General features: G+C 31.6%; 1 protein-coding gene across 5 annotated transcripts; it reads right to left on the reverse strand.

Annotated features, from left to right (window-relative positions):
• Positions 1-1,197: 1,197 nt before the first annotated feature.
• On the reverse strand, positions 1,198-21,792 carry Sf3b3 (splicing factor 3b subunit 3). Of its 5 annotated transcripts, XM_072534495.1 has the most exons (12): positions 21,638-21,792; positions 19,302-20,373; positions 18,724-19,058; positions 11,993-12,144; positions 6,990-7,142; positions 5,860-6,266; positions 5,454-5,667; positions 4,535-4,891; positions 3,872-4,141; positions 2,967-3,110; positions 2,262-2,678; positions 1,198-1,414 (listed from the first exon to the last, which is right to left on the reverse strand). In XM_072534495.1, exons 2-12 carry the CDS (start codon positions 20,366-20,368, stop codon positions 1,274-1,276), a joined length of 3,657 nt encoding a protein of 1,218 aa, XP_072390596.1. In that variant the 5' UTR covers positions 20,369-20,373; positions 21,638-21,792; the 3' UTR covers positions 1,198-1,273. The 5 variants fall into 5 exon arrangements, 3 of the variants coding, with proteins under 3 accessions (XP_072390596.1, XP_072390598.1, XP_072390597.1); XR_011951194.1 differs by lacking the exons at positions 1,198-1,414; positions 2,262-2,678; positions 2,967-3,110; ... (3 more) ...; positions 5,860-6,266; positions 6,990-7,142 and adding exons at positions 16,774-17,001; positions 18,076-18,109 and having other exon boundaries at positions 12,004-12,144; XR_011951193.1 differs by lacking the exons at positions 1,198-1,414; positions 2,262-2,678; positions 2,967-3,110; ... (3 more) ...; positions 5,860-6,266; positions 6,990-7,142 and adding an exon at positions 16,774-17,001 and having other exon boundaries at positions 12,004-12,144.
• Between the last annotated feature and the right edge of the window lie 762 nt (positions 21,793-22,554).

Raw genomic sequence — 22,554 nt, forward strand, 5'->3', positions numbered from 1 at the left:
ATGTTTTATGCGCTTCAAATATAGAGATAAAGCTTTTAAAAAGTACATTTTGATTATACTATTTTATGAATTCTGTAATTTTTAATTTATATGAAGCAATAACGAGTAAATATTTGTCTCTTTCGAGATTAATTGCAAACATCTGTTGTAATCTGGCAACTGCTGATTTGACGATTGCCAAATCTATCCCCTAATCTATCAAAGGGTAATTGCTAATAATTTAATATTTAAAATTTGTAATAAATGGAATTAATCTACAAAGAAACAAATATTTACTCATTGTTGTTTTATATAAATCAAAAATGCAGAATTCATAACATAATATAAACAAAATGTACTTTTCTAAAGCTTTACCTTTTTATATTTGAAGCATACAGCATCTACATTATAAAAACATGCACACACTGCTATACCGAAATTTTTTGTTCCATGTTTGACATTTGCGGCTATAATTAGCTTCTACTTTCGGTAAACTCCACCAACTTTCATTACATCATCTATCTTTCAAAGTCGATATGGCGTTGAAAACACCTTAGTCGCCAGGTTATCGTCAAAAGATTTTGTTTGTAGAAGCCGGCTTAGTGGCAAGTTTAATTTTAGTATGTCAATTAGTGACATCATGGACACTAGAAACTCAGATATGCACAAAGAATTAAACAAAGTTGATATAATTGTAGACAGATGAACAGTGGTTCTTTTCGGTATTAGAGAAACTAGACAAAAATTCAGTGATTGTTTTAGATAATACACCGTACCACTCAAGGAGAGTGAAAAAAAAAACCGACAACCGCGTGGAAGAAGCGGATATTCAGAATTGGATATGATCAAAAATTATAAGTTTTGACAATTCACTTCTAAACGTAGAGCTTTTGACTATTGTGTGAATAAACATAAAAAATATCTCCATCTCTAGATTCGTGAGAGGTTCACTGAAAATTTCAGAGTATATATATTGATAAAAATATTAGCATAGAAACAGAGCCCTGCCCTACCACTCGCATGGTCTTCCATATTTTTACGAGTTTCTCATATTATCAGTCCGTTGTAATGTGACTAGTGGGATGTAATTTTGTCGACAAGACATCTACACAAACATTGTCAGTAAATTTAAGCCCATTGGAAGGACACTTTTAATCACGTAACATGGGTCACCACATATTTAGGAATGATTGAAGAAGAGAAAGTAAAAATTGGATTAAAAAAATTACTGTTTATATATACAAAATTACATTAAATAAAAAATCACATTCACAAATAACTTAAAACTACATTCTTAGAAAGCATAACGTGTTCTAATATCTTCTAGTTTCTTGGATACTTCAGCTGGGGTTCTATCCAATTCTGAAGCCACGAACTTCTGCTTTGTAGGTTCCATAGAGTTATACTGTTCACACATGTCTCCATCGATTACGTTCTGTAATAAAAATAAGTAATATAAATGAAAATGAAACTTTTTAGTACTACTGTAACACATTGTATATAAAATAATCAGTAAAAATAATATAATCATTGCTATCATAAGTCTAGCATGTGAAAGAATATTTCATCATTTGTACACTGTAGATTTAGTTAACTTTCTAATCAGAACGGGTGGAGTATCGGTTACGCGGCTCGTATATGGTATCGGGAAAATTTTTCACTCCGAGATCGAACCGGTTGCCAAGTAGTTTATATTCAATCTATCGAAGTGGTTGAATCGTTTTTCTTTTGTCAACACAGTTTGGTTGTTTTATAAACGAAAAAAAAACGCATTCTAATGGAGGAAGAACTAAGAAAATGCTCTGAAGATAATGAAAGTTAATATTATCGGTCGGATAATGAAACCGATTTCTCAAGAGATGATCCAATAAAGTGAATCAGAATATGATATATATCTTACAGAAGTTGTTGAGACTGCAGCACGCAGCAAAAATTTAAACCCATTTCCAAGAAGAAAACATACCAAAAAAATTATTCAACAGACTCATGGGATTTTAATGATAATTATATGCAGAAGGTAATGACCACAACAACTCAAGGTATAAATCCTAATTTATCTCTGTATCATACCAGCGCTGAGGCAGAATTTTTCAGTATTTTTTGATGAAAATATAACTTTGATCACTGAACAGACAAATGCATATGGACATGTTTTGTAAACCAAGAGGTCAAGTTATTCCAAATGGCAAGATCTCAGTTCACAAGAAATATACTTTTTTTGGCACTGTGTAAACCTTTATCATATACAATTAATGGTAGAATTAATACAATGAAGAACTTACCTTGACTGGGAAATAGTAGCTTCTAAAGGATAAATGATCCCTTCCACATAATGGCGGATTCTCACTTCTCATATGCATTTCTAAATGTTGGAAGAACTCATGATCTTCATGAGAAGTAAATGGAACTAACGCTCCTACGGTTCCAGATAATGTAGTGTAAATTAAAGACTCATGTCCTCCAGGTATAAGTGTAGCTTTCTGCAACCAAGTAACTGTCTCACCAATGTGGAAAGCAGTAATTGTATCTGCCTTTTGGGACGCTCCATTTAGAAGACCCCTATCCCAAAGGGCTTTGTGTCCTGTAGGATCTTCCTCGACATCGTCGCTTACATTTGAAGGCAAGCGAAGAATTGCAATGTTGCCAAACTTATCTGCGGTGGCTATAGTATCATAATCCAAAACTGAAGTACAAGTAATCTGAAAATTAAATAAATAATATATTGCCTGCAACTTAAGACAAATTAAAAGTTAAAAAAAGGTAAACAAATTCAGTAAATATTTGAGCTAAAATCATTTTCTTCATAAGTCTAGCATGTGAAATAAAATTATCATCATAAAATAAACAACTAAGAACTGAATTACGGGTCTTTATCAAATATCTCTTTGGAAATAAATAAACTATAAAGTAACTCAATGTTTTGTTTCCACATCACAAGTTGTTTCCAAAATAAGTTTTTTATTGTATTGTATGAATATGTTGCTTACCCATCGAGGATGCGTGTCATCTGCAAATATTATCAATTGATTTTCTGCTCTCTTATAACGCACCATAAAAACAGATTCTTGAACATCAGAAACAAAAATCCTTTTGCCTATAGCTTGAATATTGACAATGGTGTTCGGGATATGCTAGAACAACAAAATTATATAAAAAATTTGTAATATTTGATATACCAATGTATGTTATAAATATTAATCTCAGTACTGCAGGATTTCCACATAATATTTAAGAAAATTTGATGTCATCATTGAAAATTCTTGAAATTTTTTAATATACAGGCATGAATTAAAGTTACATTCAACTTCAAGAGTTACATAATATATAATTTGAGATAGTCCTTGTGCAATTTGTAGGACTTAAAATGATTTCGTAATTGTAATTTTATCATATTTATTGATAAAGTTCAATAATTTGGACATTCAATGTTTTTTTTTTAAATCAAACTGAACCAAAGTGGGATTTAAATACAAAATAATCAAACTTTAGTAAGCAGAATATCTCATTAAGCTATTATAATCCTCTGAGAAATTCTTAGGTGGCTAGCCTTATCAGGTTAGTAAGTTCTCAATTGGTATTTGGAGAATGTTGTCTTATTAAAAGAGATAGGTCACTTCCAATTTTTGAATGTTCACTGGAAGAATTTTTTTGGTTTGCAGTAGTAGCCTTTTACTATAATACACTTAGAAATTTATGCAAACCTTAGTCTTGATTTCCCCAATGAAATTCTGTATAAAGTAACAGTATGAACATTCTATTTGAACCAAAATATATCCATCATAAAAGAAAATGTTAAAACTGACATTAAATCTGTCAAAATATATTGAGATATTAGTTGTGCCATAATTATGAAGAGAAATGTATAGAAATTTATTTGCATTATTGTACTTACTTTATTTTCACATTTTCTCAACAATTTCTTTTTTCCCAAGTCATACAATCTTAACATCTTTCCGACACCAACCAACAACCTCCCATTATAACCACACAGAGCATTTGGAACCTCATCTACCAGTGTCCTATGTATCAATTCAAACTCTTTTCCTGAAGTATCCACCTTATAGGTGTCCAAATATCCCATACTGCACTGTCTTGGTATCAATTGAAGGTCTTTGGCAATACCAAGAATCAGGAACCACTGATGTTCAGGCTGACCATGGAACTAGAAAAATATATATATATATATATTTTAGAAGAGATTCTAATAATATTATCATCATATGATTTTTACATTAATTTGCTCCAATATGCAATTGTTTGTACAATCATTTTCAAACTATCGTTACACATCACATAATTGATAAAGGTACAGTTTTATAGCCAGTAATTGGGAATTGTATATTCCCAACGTTTCGTCTGCATCTGCGGTAGACAGTATCAAACGTCATGCAGACACAGACACAAACGTGACCTCATACAGTTTCTGTCACTCACCATGGCCTATAAACCCATTACAAAACATTCCTTGCTATCATTTACATCAACATACAAAGAGTTCTTCAGATTAATGTTGTACAAGTGATATTTATGACTAAGCAAAACAAATGTATCTCACCTTTAGCAATGCTAAAGACATTGCAGCTTCATTCTGTTCCAATCTGATTAAATTGTAAGTGGTACCCTGTACAGGATCCATAACTCTTAACGTTGATGCCCACATGCCATGACCAGCTTTGGGTGCTGAAAATATACTTTCTGGTAGATCTTCATTCAAAAATGCTTCAGCCATTTCTTTGGCAAGCTCTTGTTCATCTTCACCTGCAGCTTCTCTCATTTCTTCAGCCATCTGTAAACGGCGTTGTTTCTTTGTTTCTTCAGTGTAAGCATTGTGTTCAGTTTCTAGGATCATTAAGTTACTGGATTCTGGATGGATTAGAAACTTTCTTGGAGTGTATTCCAAAGGAAATGATACCTAAAATTCAATATATAAATTAATTAATATACTATACTAAGCCATACTGAATTCTATTATTATTGATATATGTATTACTTATACTACCAAAACAGAATATAAAGACGACAAATAATTTAATCAATTTGGAAAGAAAAGTCTTATCTGCATTACAATATTACTAGATACTCATGTGATCTTGCTAAGTTGGAAATTTGGTTAAGAAGCATGCCATTCTCCCTCCAAATCTGTCTTAAATTTCTACCTCTACATGAGGAGGCTCAATATAGACAGAAACATATAATGTGAATTAAGAACTTACTTTTAAAGAAAAAAGATCCCTTGTAGTGCATGGGACTTAAGATTTAATCATATAAAAGAATATAAATATAACAGTACAATTTCATAAAAGAACTGGAATTATGAAAATTAAGAAAAGAGGAAGACAAATAGGATTATGATTTTCTGAAGTAATTTTTATATTATTGCTGATGCACAAAAAATAAATTATGAAAATAAAAATATATATTCTTTATATATAAAGAACTCAATACATTATAATTTAGTAAACCAAATAACTTGCCTGATTAAAAACTGCACCCAATTTTTCCAATGCTAAAATCCTCAAAGTATTTGTAGAAATGGCGACGATACCTTCTGGACACTGTTCTGAACTGAATCCTGAGGCATATTCTAAACTTTCATATGATAATGGTGTGAGATAAAAGCGATTTTGGTAGTAGTAACTTAACCAAGATCTACTGCTCATAGCTAATACTGCTTCAGATTGCTGCATTCTACAATGAATGAAATTTATCAAAACCATGACATAATCGATATTAAAATATATGACTAAAAATAATGTATCAGTCTAGTGAGTTATAATCACTTGGATTCAGGTGAAACACGGACTAGAATTATCATCACAATAAAAAAGCTTTTTAATTTACATGAATAGAATGTATAGTATGTACATCTTTTTGTTTTACCTTATTCTAAAAAGTTTTACAGGTCTAGAACCCAAATATCTAGTCCTAGTATCAGTAAGATCTCCAGTAACTGGATCCAGTACAGTCCTCAACAGAGTACCATTTTGTAAACCAATATTCAAATAAAGGGTGCTCGTAGTACTTGCTGCAGCTGCATTATCTGGATCTCTCTCAGTACAACCCATTTCTACTATACAAAGTGACTCAGCACACACTGGTAGAGGTTGCATTGCTCTAGGAGCCAAGCGATCACTGGGATCCAACGAAATTATTCTGACAGTTCCATCAGCTAAACCGACAGCTAAAAACCAAGATCTTTGTTCACCTGGGGGCACATTTGCTAGAGCCATGCACAGGACATCAGAATTCATACGCTTCCGTTCTTTGAACTCATCCAATTGACCAGTCTAAAATATAAAAATACTGTAAACAATATCAAAAAACCAATAAAAATAACAATAATAAATCTATTATTAGCATATTACTAGAATTAATAAGGGAAATTTATTAAATGTTTTTATATCCTCCAACTACAAAATGGACAAAAATTAAAAAGAGTAGAAAAAAATAAAAATGATTTTCAGATATTTGAAGACAAAAACAGGTGTTGCTATATCGTTTTGAAAAAGCGAAACAACAAATCGAGATGAATAAGTGAAATTAAGTCATTAAGAGTGGTTATAATGAAATAAATGTTTAATATAATAAATTATTATGTTACGATCCCATCAGAATTTGTTTTCCAAATTTTTTTCCGTAACAATTGATACATTTTTGAATGTATTACACAAGTATTAAATAAATAACCAAGTAATTCCAAAAAATGTTTCAAATGCAGTAACAGAGAATAAAAGAAAATAAAAGAATTCATTTTTGTGGATGTGAATGATTAGAAATTCAGTGTTTTAGAGCAAAGAAAAAACAAACAAACTAATTTTTAAATGATTAAAATTGCATAAAAATTATCTGTTCAATCTTGATTCACTCCAATGTACCACAGAAATACAGCGGAGGCGACAAGACTGATTTTGATCTAGCATAGCTTTGAGTCCACTTATAAATTTAAATTTATGGGCGGAAGTATAGCTATGCCTTTATTTAAAAAACATACTTTGTGGAAACATACTTACATGGTCCATCTCGAAGTATACTAATTCTCCTCCTGACAAGGCAATAACTACTTGTCTTTGATTAACAGCACATTTCACGATGCTCTTTTTACCAGCTTTCCATTCATTTACACGTTTGTCAGCACATATATGCCTAATGCCATCGGGATATACCTGAAATCCAAAATAATCTTCATTGAGATGTTCTCTTTATATATATCAGAGTAGATATTATGTTGTTATTACTTGCTTTATTTAGTATTTCATCACAGTTGGGTTTTAACAGTATAGCTATTTACCTGAAGAATATATTTACAGAAAAATAACATACATACCATTGCATATACAAATGACTTCATAGTCATAAAAAAAAAACAAAAACATAGTGCAATTATGTTTTAGCCAAGGTAATTAACAAACTAGAGGAGGAAACCAAGAAAAATGGATTACCACTTCAAATTTGAAAAAGTAAAGACATTTAACTACCTGAGAATATCCATGGGGACAACTGCAAAAGAAAGTATTTTAAAGAGAAAAAACGCCTTAAAGAGAAGCTTTAAAACAGAAAACTACAACATGGAGACAACAGTGGTGAACAAAAAAGAAGAAAACTTAAGAAGACTTGAAAGGAAAATAATGGAGAAAATCGTAGAATCTGATGAGCCCATATAAAGAATAATAATAATAATAAACGAAGACAGAAAGAAAACGAGTTAGGAAATGTAAATATAGTGGGAGTAATTAACTCACTATGCTTGGAATGAATTGGCCACATCACCAGAAGACTAACAAACGAGATGATCAAAAAAGTTGGGCTCCACTCCAATCCAACGAAGAAGCCAGAACAGAATGAGAACAAGATAGTGAAATAACATGGAAAACATCAAAAAAATTATGGAATTGAAAGAGAAATGCAGAAACAGGAAGGAATGCATGCATGTGTACATCAGTCTGGATACACAATCAATTGTAAAAACTTAGAGAGAAAAAGACTAAACCACTTCAGATAAGACAATCTGAAAGGATTGAATGACCATGATGATTATGAAATTAACTAATAAACATGGCTTGCAGATAATGATAACAGTGATAATAAATTTGTTCCTGATTTAGACAACACTGAATTTCTTTAACTGAAATAGAAGAAGATAGTAATATTTCTGATATTACTATTATTCAAGCAATACCAAGTCTTTATCAGATAACACTAAAGCTCTTTGTGAGTCTTGGCCTGTCTCAAAATATGTATTATCTATTGAGCACCCATTTTCTCAATCCCCTCAGTGGAATCTGTCACAAATCTTCCAGACATCTGAGTTTATGCCATCCCCTTCTCCTTCTGACAGACTTGTTTAGCATGGTCATGTACTCTGACCATCTTTTGGGTTATTTTGACGGTTTTAATATCTGCATTAGCAAAAAGTCTTCAAAATTATATTGCCCCATAGACATTGTTCATTAACTCAAGATTTATTATAACAAGACATATATGAACGTCGATACTTTTCTTTAAAAAATTCGCAGCAACTGCTCATCTCACGTTTCTGATGTTCAAGGAGCACTGTATTATTGTTTTAATACATTTTGTTGTTCTTGACATATTACTCGATCTTACCTGAGGTCTTAACCAGTAGCAGTTAGTAAAGCATATATATTTCTTTTAATGTTTTGGTTTTTGCAGTGATCCTAAATTGCTGAATTCTTTAGAGGCATTTTGATAGTTTCATATATCACTATTTTGTTGTATTTTTGATATTGCCACAGGTATTTAGTTTTCTGCATATTAACCATAAACATTTATTTTTTTAGTTAGTGTATGGATTTTAAAAGTAAGAGACATACACCATACACATATACCAATACTAAAATAAACTGAAACTAAATATTAATGTCTAATTTAGACAGCCATTCAATTGCTTCTGGGGAACATTCCACAAAGTCCTGGTCACACTGAGAGCCTTCTGCACAGCCCCATTTGAACAGCGAGTTAACACATTTACCATGTTATGTACATATGCGATAAAGCCTCGCCCACCGATTTGATCTGATGAAGCCTTGTGTTGGGGTGGACATCTGGATATAGTCTGGTTCTTCCCCAGAATAATAGTATCATTAGCATAGACCTTTATTGTAGACTTCAAGTGTTATCATACCATTTATTCAGAGTCTCTCCGTCTTCATTGTCATTTTAATTAATACCAATTCTTTTGGTATTCCAAGGACCTTTATTGTAGACTTCAAGTGTTATCATACCATTTATTCAGAGTCTCTCCGTCTTCATTGTCATTTTAATTAATACCAATTCTTTTGGTATTCCAAGGACAATCATAGAAGCATATTGTGTGTCAGTTCTAGTAGAAAGCACATCAATTATTTTTTCGAAATGATAATTGATGATTTTCAACAAACTCAATTCAAATCAGTTAAAAACATTAACCAAATTATGTTTCATTCAAAAGGTTTTGTAAACAAAGTATTTTCACTTATGCAGATAATGTTCGATCTTGATTCACTCCAGTGTACCACAAAAATACAACAGAGGCGACAAGACAGAGTTAATATTTTGCATAGTTTAGAACCCACTATACCATATTCGCCTAACAGAAAAGTAGAATAAACAAACTAGGGACGCGTGATATATTCATTCCAAGTATCTAGAGATGCTGAAGAGGTATCTACTTGTTACAAAATCACTTATACTGTAACTGATTATATACAAAAGCATATCAAAAGTAACAAGTAGAAACTCACAAGTAACGACAATCTACACCTTTAAACAAAGACGCATAATTTGCAGTTTTAACAGATATGGATTCAGTAATCCTTACGAATCATATTTATGTCTGTTGAATTATATAAATATAATTTTTACTTTTAATAGCTCTATATATGTTAGTTGGTATATTTATAGTGTTGGTTTATAATTATAGTGTTATTTAAATAAACTTAGAACTGTGAACATTTTTAAGGTGTTTGCTGTTTTCTCTCAACTGAAGTAAGTAAATTTAATATTATTTTGACTGTATTATAATAATTATTATGATGATAAAAGGGTTGCAAGTGTGAGTCCATAATTTAACAAAGATATTAAAAAGGTCAATACTCACAATCTAATATTTACTTTCAAAGTTTTACAGAAGCGATCGGTTTCGAGGCTTACAACATTTGCCTCATCCTCAGGCCCAGCAAAGAGTTTGTTTTGTTAAAAAACAATAATATAGATATCGCCAATAAGAAGTTTTCCGCTTACATCCAGGGTACTGTCTGTCTTCATCTTTTCCTTTTGACACTATCATTGTAGTGAGGTGATATGTTGATCATTATATATGTATGTAAATAAAAGGTCTTACAAAATAAAGACCTTTAGGTCTTAACCTTGTAAGAACCTGTGACAAAAACAACAAAAAACAAAAAAAGGACATCCTACTGCATAATATGTGATTTTCCATCTTCCACAAGTTTTTAAACTATATACAGTCCTGATATGGATTCATTTCGCATAATGTGTCCAAAGTACTGTAACTTTCGAGATTTGATGGTGGTCAGTACCTCTCGGTTCTTCTTCATTCTTCTGAGGACCTCCTCATTGGTGACTCGGTCAGTCCACGGGATTTTAAGTATTCTCCGATATAGCCACATCTCAAATGCTTCCAATTTTCTGCACATATCTTCGTTCAAGGTCCACGATTCAACACCATAAAAAGAACAGAGAAGACGTAGGTAGCATCGCAGCATTCTTACTTTTATACCAAGAGAGAGGTTGTGGCTCTTGAAGAAGGCCCCCATCCGGTTGAAGGTGGATCTAGCGTTTGATGTGGAAATGAGTAGCAATGATAAATAAAAGATACGAAATAATTCGAAATTACATAAACAAAATGGAATATTTTAAAAATAAAAAACTGTAACCCATTTTACTCATTGTACCTATCTACTTTTCCAGTACTTATTTTTCTTAATTCGATATTACTTATATGTAATAGTAAAAAGTTTTTTTCATCATTTTCAAAGAAAAACTTTCGTTTTACATCCGCAAAGTATGTTCGTTTGTGCGTTGTCGCCTATGCAATACTTTGGGGACGATCTATCGATGGATTCATATATAGTTTTGTCTCCTGAATCAAAATCTGAAAGCGGCATTTTGATAGCTCAAACCATCTTCGACATAACCGGCAAGTCAAAAATAGTGATGTCACAATTCTTCTAAATATACATTCGTTTCTGCTGACACAAATAAATGTTAAATCGATATCGAAACGTCGACTTAATAAATTTTATTTATTAATGTTAATGTAATGTTAAATGTATAAGTCTATCTACCCTATAATTATGTATAAGTATTTTCCCGAACTTTTACACAAGAAGAGGTCTCTTTTTATATCATTAATGATAATATTATTACTTATTTCCAAATATTGGATTTAAAGCGTAAAATGTATAAAAACAACTTTCTATTTTTTGCCTTTTGATTAATACCACAATTAACTAATGATGTGTGAATGACAGTTTACAAAAATATTATTTAAGTATACTTCTTTGAAAGATTAATCATTGATTACTATTATTTTAACAGTAATCCTAAAAATTATAAATTAATTCATTTCAAATTCAGATGGTATAGGCTGCTAGAATCTTAATACAACCCTGTACAATTATATAAACATTGGGTTTCGCGTGTTATGTGCATGCATTTGTTGACCGCTACTTTTCTGTTAAATGAATTTACTATAATAAATTTAAAATAATCAGCAGAATGAGTAAACATGCAATAGAACAAATATATATGTAGAAAATAATATGTTTTCCTGGGTTATACACTAGTGTTGAAAGGCTACATTCCTCAATAAATTAATATGACTTTAACTGAACTTTTTACAAAATCATAAAACTTACTACATTGAAATACTTCAATATAATTCTGGCACGTCACTTAATATAGTTTAAGGAATAATACTTTTTATAATATGCTGCATTTTTTTGTAAATTGTGATAAAATTGTCAATTGAATACATTATAAATATCCTTACTTGTACTAGAGCATCGTCACTTAATGCAGAACAGCATAGGGTTGGTGCAGTACCCAGAAAACCACTGTCCGTTACTTCTTCCACTGTTTCACCAATGGATAATACCAATGTGGCATTAACGAAAGAAACAATGATATAGGCATCATATTCATCTGTAACAATCAAAATATTCTTCTAAATTCGAATAGAATATTATTAATAAGTTGCCTTTAATTCAGAGATTCAGTTTAGTAAATTATAATCACTAGAAAACTCAGGTGAAACACGGACTAAAATTTCATCATGTTCAATAAATGTCAAATTTGATTAAAACTATGTACTTTTGTAAACACATTTTTCACAAAATTATTTGAGTTTCTAAAAGTATGTCTAATAACAATAACCATTGATAACCAATGCAATGGAGACTGATAGTAAAACAATTTTTTCTTGTATGCTTTTTATTTATAAGCAACATATGCTTGTGGACAAACATCCGATATTTTTAGGTAATACATATACAGATTTTGTAATTGACATGAATTACAGTATGTCTACAATAAAAAAGCAACTGAATGGAATGTGCTTAAATTAGGTGATTTCTGAAGTACTTTTTATACTTGTCTTTTTCTTCTTTTCTTCATGTATATTATAATCAAAGTTGCCATATACAGTTTTCATTATTTTTTGTGATAACTATACATTGTTCTCCAAAAATATCGTATGTTTACTTGCAAGTGTGGATGTGAAGAAAAAGTGATTTTACAGATCATATTCAATAAGAAAATTGTCAGAGGACTTGTTGAATTTTAGTGTATCAGAGTCAAACTCATCAGTGTTTGCCTAAAGACAAGCAACTTATATAATTATCATTTCAAATATGAAAAACTAAATAAGAAAAAAGATGCATTAACAGAGATATAGATCAAAGATAATAAAAAGTTTTGAGATATAGATGAGTTAGACACTGTAAAGACTCCACAAAAAGATAAAGACTCTTAAATTCATTTTATCCAATAGGTACAGAGACTATCAAGAATTGATTAACAATTGTCTCGCTACGACATTAGTAACTGTTACTATTGTTATGTTAAATTATTTCAGAGGATGCCAATATTTCACAGTAGATCTAAAATAAACATAGAATATGTGATACGGTAGATTTATGAATTTGCCTGGCATTAAACTTTTTATACTAAATTCTTTAGCAAACAAATGTACAAACTATGATTTAAAAATATGGCATAGTAGAGAAGACCACTCTTTTTACCACAAGCTGAGGATAGTTGCACAGGTTCCGTATCCTGTAGCTGGACCTAGAATAAAGTTTAATGTTCCAAATGTTAATAGAAATATATAACCATGGGAACCTTAAAGAGAGTGTAAGGAAACAAGCAAATAAAGAAGCTTAAGCATTAAGATATCTGAGGGATGTCATGAGGAAGAAATAAGAATATGGTATTATATATGAAAGTACAGTCAAAATCGTTTACAACGACACCGGCTATAACGTACAATCGGATATAACAAACAAAATAGTAGGTCCCATAAAATGACATACAAAAAAGGCATTTATATTGCTTATAATGAACAAATCGGTTAGAGCAAACGTATTTCTTGGAACACTAGCAGTTAAAATATTGGTTACTGCGTACAATTTCAAGTACATATCTGTACCTCAGATGATACAACATCCATTTTTTTCAAGTTAACATTTTTACACACTGTATAATAAATAAATAATAAAAAATTATAACCAACGCATGATGTAAATGACGGTAGATACAATGTTCAATATAATATTGTTTCCACATCTTAATAAATAAGTTTAAAAGTGCTATCCTGTAAAGTTATGAAAATGGACATTGTAGTGTTGTATTTCTCACAGGTTTTACCGATATTTAGTACCACGAAATGAGAAGTAAGGATTTATGGCTATAGTACATACGGACAGGCATCTACACTTGCTTACTCGTCCTTTAGACCTCCCAAGACGGGTCCATTGTATTACAAAATTTTGTTTATATTACACCATTTGGCCCAAGCCAAGAGTTTCTGAATTTGAATTCAGTTGTGTCTAGCTTTCATAGAAAACATGTCACGGAAACAATTTACTATTGAGGAACAGTTTGGAATAATTTGCCGAGTCGATTCCGGTGATCGATTGCCCGGGAATTTAAAACGTCACGCGTAACAATTGCTGGAATGATGAAACGGCGAGAGAAAATTATTATGCAATTTAATAAGTGTGAAAAAGGAAAATGCGTTCGGTCATCAAATCACAGTGACATTGAAAGTGCTTTGCTCGATTGGTTCAAACAACAACGCGCAAACAATGTACCCGTGAGTAGGCCGATGTTTCAGGTAAAGGCTGACGCTTTCGCTGTGATTTTGAAGAAGGATTTTAAGTGTAATGCTTCCTGGGTTCAACCTTTCCGAGCTCGCCACAGTATTGTCCATGGAAAAATTGCAGGTGAATCAGCAGTTGTTGACAGATCAATTACAAATGACTGAGTTGAAAATGTGTGGCCTACACTCAGGTAAGGCTATAGCGATGATGAAATTTTTAATGCTGACGAGATGGGGTTATTTTTTAGAGTGACACCTGATCACACGTTAAAGTTTAAAGGAGAGAAATGTTCCGGTGGTAAACTCTCAAAAGAGCGAGTTACATTTCTTGTTGCAGCCAACATGTCCGGCTCCATAAAAAGGAAGCTTTTGGTGATAGGAAAAAGTAAAATGCCGCGCTGTTTTAAAAACATGAAAAATCTCCCTGTGGATTACGATTTCAATAAAAACTTCTGGATAACGTCGGCTATTTTTGAAAAGACATTAATAAAATGGGTCAGTGGACTTTTACAACAAAAGAAACACATAATTTTAATTGTCCACAACTGTCCGTCCCACCCCCCAGTTGACAGGTTAAAACAAATTAAACTCGTTTTTCTGCCTCCAAATTGTATGTCTGTACTGCAGCCCATGGACCAAGGAGTAATAAGAAGTCTTTCGGAAAGAATTGGTATACAAAATCATCGAAAAAAGACAGAATAACGACGATACGAAAGCCAGTATTCTTGACGCTATACTAATGATATCAAAGGCATGGGAATCTGTGCGGAAGGAAACGATCATCAATTGTTTTCGTTTTTCCGGCCTAACTAACAACTTACAACCATCAGGAATCGCATACGTTATTACACAAACGCATTTGCAGGATGCCATTTCCCTTCTCAGTTCTGACTGCTCTGCAGATGACTATGTACGAGTGGATGACGAAATAAGTACGAGCGAAGAACTGTCTGATATTGACATCGTACTGAGTCACCAAACTAGTGATAAACAAAGTCCTGATGAGGCGTATGAAGAATTGGAAGATTTCGGCAAAATCCCTACTGTTGCTGAAGCGTATGCTGCTTGTTCCACTAAAAGAGCATTTATTCAGACTGCTGAAACTTCCCAGAGTGTGAAAGAATTATTATCGATTGTTTCCATATCAATATTCAGGTAAAATGTTGTATTTACATATTTTGTAATACATAAATGTATGTATTTTTCTTTGTCTTTTTAAAAGTAAATACTATATGTATGATTACATTTTTATAATACAAAGATTTTGAGAAGTCTTTATATTATGAGCATACTTTATTGACTACTTATACTTACTTCAATACATATTATACATTTATGTATGTACATATTTAGATTTACGTAAGTACAATAAACACATATGTTAAATGTTATGTATAATATGTTATAACATATTATATGTTATAACATATTATAAGTATAGATAAAGTAACACATTTTTGCGTCATAAACCTAGGTACAACGAACTAACTGTTCCTACCAGTGTAATATCGTTTATAGCAACCTGTTCATTATAACCGATAGAACCGCTTACAGAGAACACTGGCTACAACATACAAAAACCATCAGTCCCCTGAAGTTCGTTATAAACGATTTTGACTGTATTCATTTAAGTGGAGAAGTCCTCTATATAGAAGTAGAGGGGATGGAGGGATCATAAAATCACAAAGATTAACATGGTTGACATATTTAAAGGAGGACAAACACGAGACTACCTAAAAGAATACTAACTGGAGAAAAGAAGAAAGGCTGGCTGAAAACCAGATAGAAGAAGAATGTTGAGAGTCATAAAACTTAAAATCCACATACAAAGAATGTGTAAGAGCAATGACATATGTGATAGAAATGACAATCTTGAAATAAGTAAGCAGGGAAAACACACCTGTAAAATATAGAAGATTATAAGATTGAGAGAATAACTGACATTGTCACATAACAGGCTCAAGACCTAACATATTTCAACAAATTTTACCTGCACATATAGTGGCACTACTTACCCATTAAAAAATGTCAGAACAAATACTGCTCTTCCATCTAAACTAATTTTATTTTTTTTTCGTCTTTTGAACTACAGTCTTTATAGATTTGTGACTACAATTCAGAAAGAAATACAGACTGAGTACCAATTTTTTTGAAATACACCTAAATATCCATAAACTTCAAAATTGTAAATAAATCATTTTTGATTTAATAGTGACCAATATATTAAAAACTAGTACTGTATATTAAATTTCAACATCAAAAGAAAAATGTGAAACTTGTCATCCATATATCCAGAAGGGCATGACAGACATCTGATCACTTTTACCTATATTATTAAACATTAGTAGATAAAAAAATTAAGCAGAAGTAAATTATGTATTTTTGCAAAGTTACAATTATACACAGTAGCAAAATAAAAAACCATCGAAATTTCAATGATTGGAGCAACTTACAGGGTTAAATCAATTATTAATGTGTTGATGCACATCAGTGGTGAACACAATCTTGGATGCACCTTGGCTCGTTTCAGATTATGTGGTCAATATCCTCCTGGAGTATCTTCTTCCATGTTCTAATTACCTCCTCCCGAAGCGATCCCAAAGTTTGAGGAGGATGCTCTGTATTAAGAAGTTTCTAGACCCATTATGTCCCACACATGTCCAAATGGGGAAACTGGGGGGCTAGAACAAAAGATTGATTTTCTGAGACAGAATTTTTTTACATTTTCCAAATGTCTTTCCATTCTTTACAATGTACTTCTGTGTATCTCTGTCTTTCACCCCCTTTCTTATCATCTGTGCCATATATCTGCTTTACCTTAAATGTTTATTAAGGAAAGCATTCTGGAAAGATTGCCAAGTCAGATTGTATTTAGACGGATAAGTAAGCCAGTAGCCAGTAAAGAAAAAAAAAGCTGAAAAAAGTTTATGAAAAGATCCAACTTGCCCATAAAAGCTTTACCCATACTTAATAATGCTTCAGGCCACTTAACTGAACAAGAATAGAATGATAATTGCTGATTGGTTGCAAAATTTATCACAAAGAGGAATCGAGACAAGTGAAGAGTCAATACCTACATAGCATGGCCTGAAGAAATTGGCATATCTACTAAATATATAATAATTCTTCAAAACATGCAGGAAAATAAAGATTTTTAGTTGAACAAAAACAAAACTGATTTAAGATTATTTTAAACAAGTATTAATTAGTTGTGATTAACTATGTGAATTATGTATAAAAAAATGTATAGAACATGAGTACAAATACATACTTTTACCATTTCCTTTTTGAAATTCTTTATTTTATTTATCATGAATTTCTATATATAATTCAGTAATCTGAACAATCCATTACCTCTACTGTTCTACTGTTTTCTGAGATTCTATTGTTTTCACTTTATAAGCAATTATTGTATATAAACAGAATATATCCAAATTTTTGCTGAAAATGCCTAATTGATTTTTTGCATGTAAATTTTTTTCAATTTTGCTAATAGATGTCAAATTGAAATTCCCAGCTTCCTCAACATCACATTTCATCAATTTATAGAAGTTAACCTTTCACTGAAATTTTGTCTGAAATTCCACATATATGGGGGGACAAGTTTGAATGAAATTTAAATTAATATATTTAATTTTTTTGTCGATTAAATAAAATTAAAATATTTACAAATTCTCAGTTTTTTTATAATTCATTTTACAATATCACGAAGATGTCCCGAATTTTGCATCAAATCTTGTTCTTGAGATACTTACCATTTTGCCTATCCCCAATTTCTTATAGCAGGATCTGAAATAAAAAAAGCACTGGTGTTGAAAAATGTCAACAGCCAGGCATTATTAAATTGATGTTACTATGGTTTTTAATTTAAGATTTATGATTTTGAGAAGTGAGGTATGTAATAATCTTTCAGATTTGGCTGATCACCTCATGGAACATGAAATTGACATAGATATTTGTAAACTTTAGGTATCAAAACTGTAAAGTAGAGAACAAAAGGAAAAACTGCATACAGAAAAAAGATAAAAAGAAGGGTGTCATATTTAATAGCACTGACAAAAATCTGCCTTAAAAATAAAATAGCGCAAAGATGAAACATTGGTATGATTATCATTAAAAAGATATAATAGATCTACAATAGGGCAAGAATCTACAAAATTAAGAAATAGAAGAGGCATTCTAACAAAAGTTGAATAATTAAAAATGAAAAAATAATAACTATACTAACTAAATTCATTGTTTATAGAAATTTTAATATACAAGAAAGAAATTAGTATGCATAGAACATACTTGTTGAATTAAAGAAGATATTTTGGATGTCAAGCACATGATAACAATCATTTATTTTAAATTTCAAGTCTTAGACTAGATGCCTGCTTGTAAAATCAACTTCTACAACTTACCATCACTTCTTCTCTTCACTGTCCATACAGCATTTGGATTACCAGGTAATTCTGATACAGCCATTTCTGAAACCTCCAACCCATGTCTCAATACTCTCATAGATGATCTAGGGCCCCGCCCACATAACATGTACAACTGTGGAGTATCTTCACCAGCCAAATCAGCTACTCTAGATGAGAGAATTGGAGAAAGCGATTCCAGTTCGTCAACTAAGACCAGATTCCTTAGAGGTCTAGGAGCAAAGAAAAATGTGTCACCTTCTTCCAAAGGCATAGCTGAACTGAATTCCAATTCATCATCATCGTCACCAAGATGAGCAATTTGGTAGAGGTAACTAAAAATATTACAATAGATGACTTTATAGTGTTGGTCTTAAAAAAAAATGTCACAATTAAAATTAACAAGAGGTAAAATGTCTCAGGAGTGGAGGCCAACACACCATTTAATAAATGTGTTGGTACTATGTACAGGAAGTTTATTTAGGACTTTGTGTATAAACTAACATTCATAACTTTATCATTATGAATCTTATTTTAAGTCCAAAATTTAAAACATAAACAAAAAAATCAATACTTACTGGTTGCCAAACTCGGATGCTACAAATAAGAAACCAGTCTTCAATACACACATAGCAGTGGCTACAGGAACTGTATCAAAATATTTTAACTTTATTTCAGTAACCATATCATCATCAGTCTCCAATGTTATCTTAAAAATATCTCCTTGTTCAGTTTGAGCCAAGAAAAAGAACATAGATTTTGTTTTGTGAGTTGCTGAACAAACAAATATCATTCCTCTTTCAGGATCATCTAAATCATTTCTTCTACGAGGTATGGGACAACGAATATCATGTTGTTCTCCCAAGTTTTTGTATGTCAAATAGTTTTCTGAACAAATTAGGACTCCAGAAGGGCCATCATCACCACCAGGTACTGTTACCAAGAAGTTAGCATGTTCTTCTAATGGTTCAGAGTATTTTCTTACCACATGGTTTACAACTAAATCAATTTCATAAAAGGTTAGTGTTTGCTGTGTTTTTTGTGCAGCTTCACCTGTGGGATCACTATCAGCTTCTTCATAGTCTATTTCTAAACAAGCAAAAATTGGGTTATCATAACCAACATCTACACCTACCATATGGTAAACTAATGTGTTACTTTTATGTGCCTCAAGTGGTGATGATATAGTCAACCTTGCCTGAGCATCTCTATTCAAAATATAAGCTAACTTTTGTTTTTCTATAGATCCAATCATTACAGCTCTCCCTCTTAAATCTGTAGCCAGATACTGGCCTGGGACAATACGCCTACCTCCTGATTTTCCAAAAGTTTCTTGATGAACCTTTTCAAATACATTTTTCTGTTGATTATACTCTAGAATCACCAATCTTCCAGAGTCTGAACCTACTATTACATAGTCCTTAGTTCCACCAGTTAATCTAAAGGGCATCAAAGATCTAATGATACCAAAGATTTCTATAGTTAAGAGTGTATGCACTTTTCCAGTATTGGGATCTGGTCTAAGTAGTTCCAAGATTTTTCCTCTTGAAATTACAATCTCTTGTATTTTGGAACCAGAGAAATTACCATGAATTGCATGAGAAATGGTAGTACCCCTTTGCAGGGTTAAGTTGTACAAGAACATCTTGCCTAAAAAGAAAAAAAAAATAAATATAAACAGAAATAGAGTACTAAACACAAATCATCGTGTCCTTTAGTACTAAAGGCAACAATTTTTTATACTCATATTTTTCTACACTCTGTATAGTGATGACTAAAGTATAAATAAGAATTGTTCCCATAATTCTAAAACATTGCAAACAGTCAATCAAAATCAGATAGTTGAAAAGACAGAAAAAGACCTTTCAACCTATTTTATTGCAAAATAACAGTATTTTTCTAGAAAGAAAAAAAACATCTTGTGGAGATTTGCACTATACTGAAGGAAAGTATATAAATCCTGGTCAAATCAGGGCCACAATGTCTCAGTACAGCTATCAAAATTTAGATCTCTGGCTGAGGATAGGAATTTTTCTAAGAAATCTGTACTAATCTGAGATTACGCAGTCATTCGGGCATAATAGGTGACCATTCATACGAACAATCGAGCCGATTTTACTCAGTAATAAGGCATTTACTAAATATACAAAATTCCACAAATATAATTTAATAAGTAAGATGGTAAATGCGACAAGAATTACGAAGCCAATAATGAACACTTCATATAAATATGTGTGCTAAAAGTGGAAATAGCATAAGTGGAAGAATTGATTGAGAATGATTCTTGATAAGACTGAACAGAATAGTCGGGAATAATCAGGAGTTATCCCCGATCCAGTTTTAACAATTATCATCATGCTATTACATAAACTGAACATATAATAAAGTATAAAATGTCTCAGGAGTGGAGGCCAATACACCATTTAATAAATGTATTGGTACTATGTACAGGAATTTAATATAGGACACTAGTGTCTTTCTATTTCTTAAAAATATCAAGAAATCAAAAACAATGTCCATAATTCAGTTATAATAGAAATGACTAAATCAAATTTATTTTAATTAAGTATATTGAGCAAGCACCTATTATTATGAAAAAAAAAAGAGCGCAAATATTCCTCAATAGTCCTCTACCATATTAAAAGCAGATTTAAAAACACCATCCACCAAATTTTTAACGACCATGGGCAACGCCACGTTGTGAAGAATTTGCATTTGTTTAAAAATGTGTTAATACTAGAATAATTATCAAAACATGAAGCAAAAAATCATATTTCTAATAATATCCCCAAAACAGTAATTATTATTCTTTTATTAATAATGTATGAAATAAGAATAAAATAAGACTAAGTATACCGAAAACATATTACGTTAAAAGAGTTAAGTAGAAAATTTTATAACCATATAGCAATACCTTAATAGAGGATGATTAAAACTGGTTCAGATCTTCATAAAAACATTTTTTTTCCATAAACACCGCCATTACTTAAACTACGGCATAACCTGCCCACGCCGCATCAGCATCATTGCCACATTGCCTGCCTGTCTGTCAAACACAGAATGAATGGAATGATATCACGATATCAGAGTTTTTATGTACTATGTACACAGAATAGCCAACACTCTGATGTAAAATTCGCATAATACGTCATATTCGATAGCCGACGAGTTTTTTGTTGGCCTCGATTATTTATTTATAAAATATGATTAATTTTTTATGTTGTTATCACTAAATTTTTGTAAAAATTTAATTGAGTTTTCACTATGCCACAGATTTTCATACAAAATTTCTAATCTCCTAAAATTTTGAATAGACGGTTTCTTAATATTATTCGGAAGCTAATTTCTTGTGGCATTATTTATTATATTTGATAGTACCCTGTGGCAATATTAACAAAAACTGCTTCACTAGCATTAAAGGAAGCTTCAAATATATCTTATATTCCTTCGATAGCTAAGGTTTCTTAGTTTTCCCCTTTTATTTACAAAAAGTTGTGGCGCCCTTTTTTTATCTTTATCTACTTTTCTATGGTAACTTAGCATACATTTCTCTATTGATCTACTTATCTATCCAATCTTATCTTATCTTTGATAATTTCTTGTTATACAACATACCGATTCCAAAAGCTAGCTTTGAACCTACGACTCACTCTCCACCAACCATCTGGCCGCCGTTTACAGTATATCCATTAGTGGCCTTTTTAGCCCCATCCAAAAAACACCCAAAAAGGATTACGCATGGTATAGCATCTCCTTGCTTTATTCCTTTCTTTATTTTAATTTCTTCGGAAATTATCTGATCCGTCGAATCCAACTTTCGTGATGTTGTTT

The sequence above is a fragment of the Diabrotica undecimpunctata genome, chromosome 6 (genome assembly GCF_040954645.1).
Source record: "Diabrotica undecimpunctata isolate CICGRU chromosome 6, icDiaUnde3, whole genome shotgun sequence".
Taxonomy (NCBI): domain Eukaryota; kingdom Metazoa; phylum Arthropoda; class Insecta; order Coleoptera; family Chrysomelidae; genus Diabrotica; species Diabrotica undecimpunctata.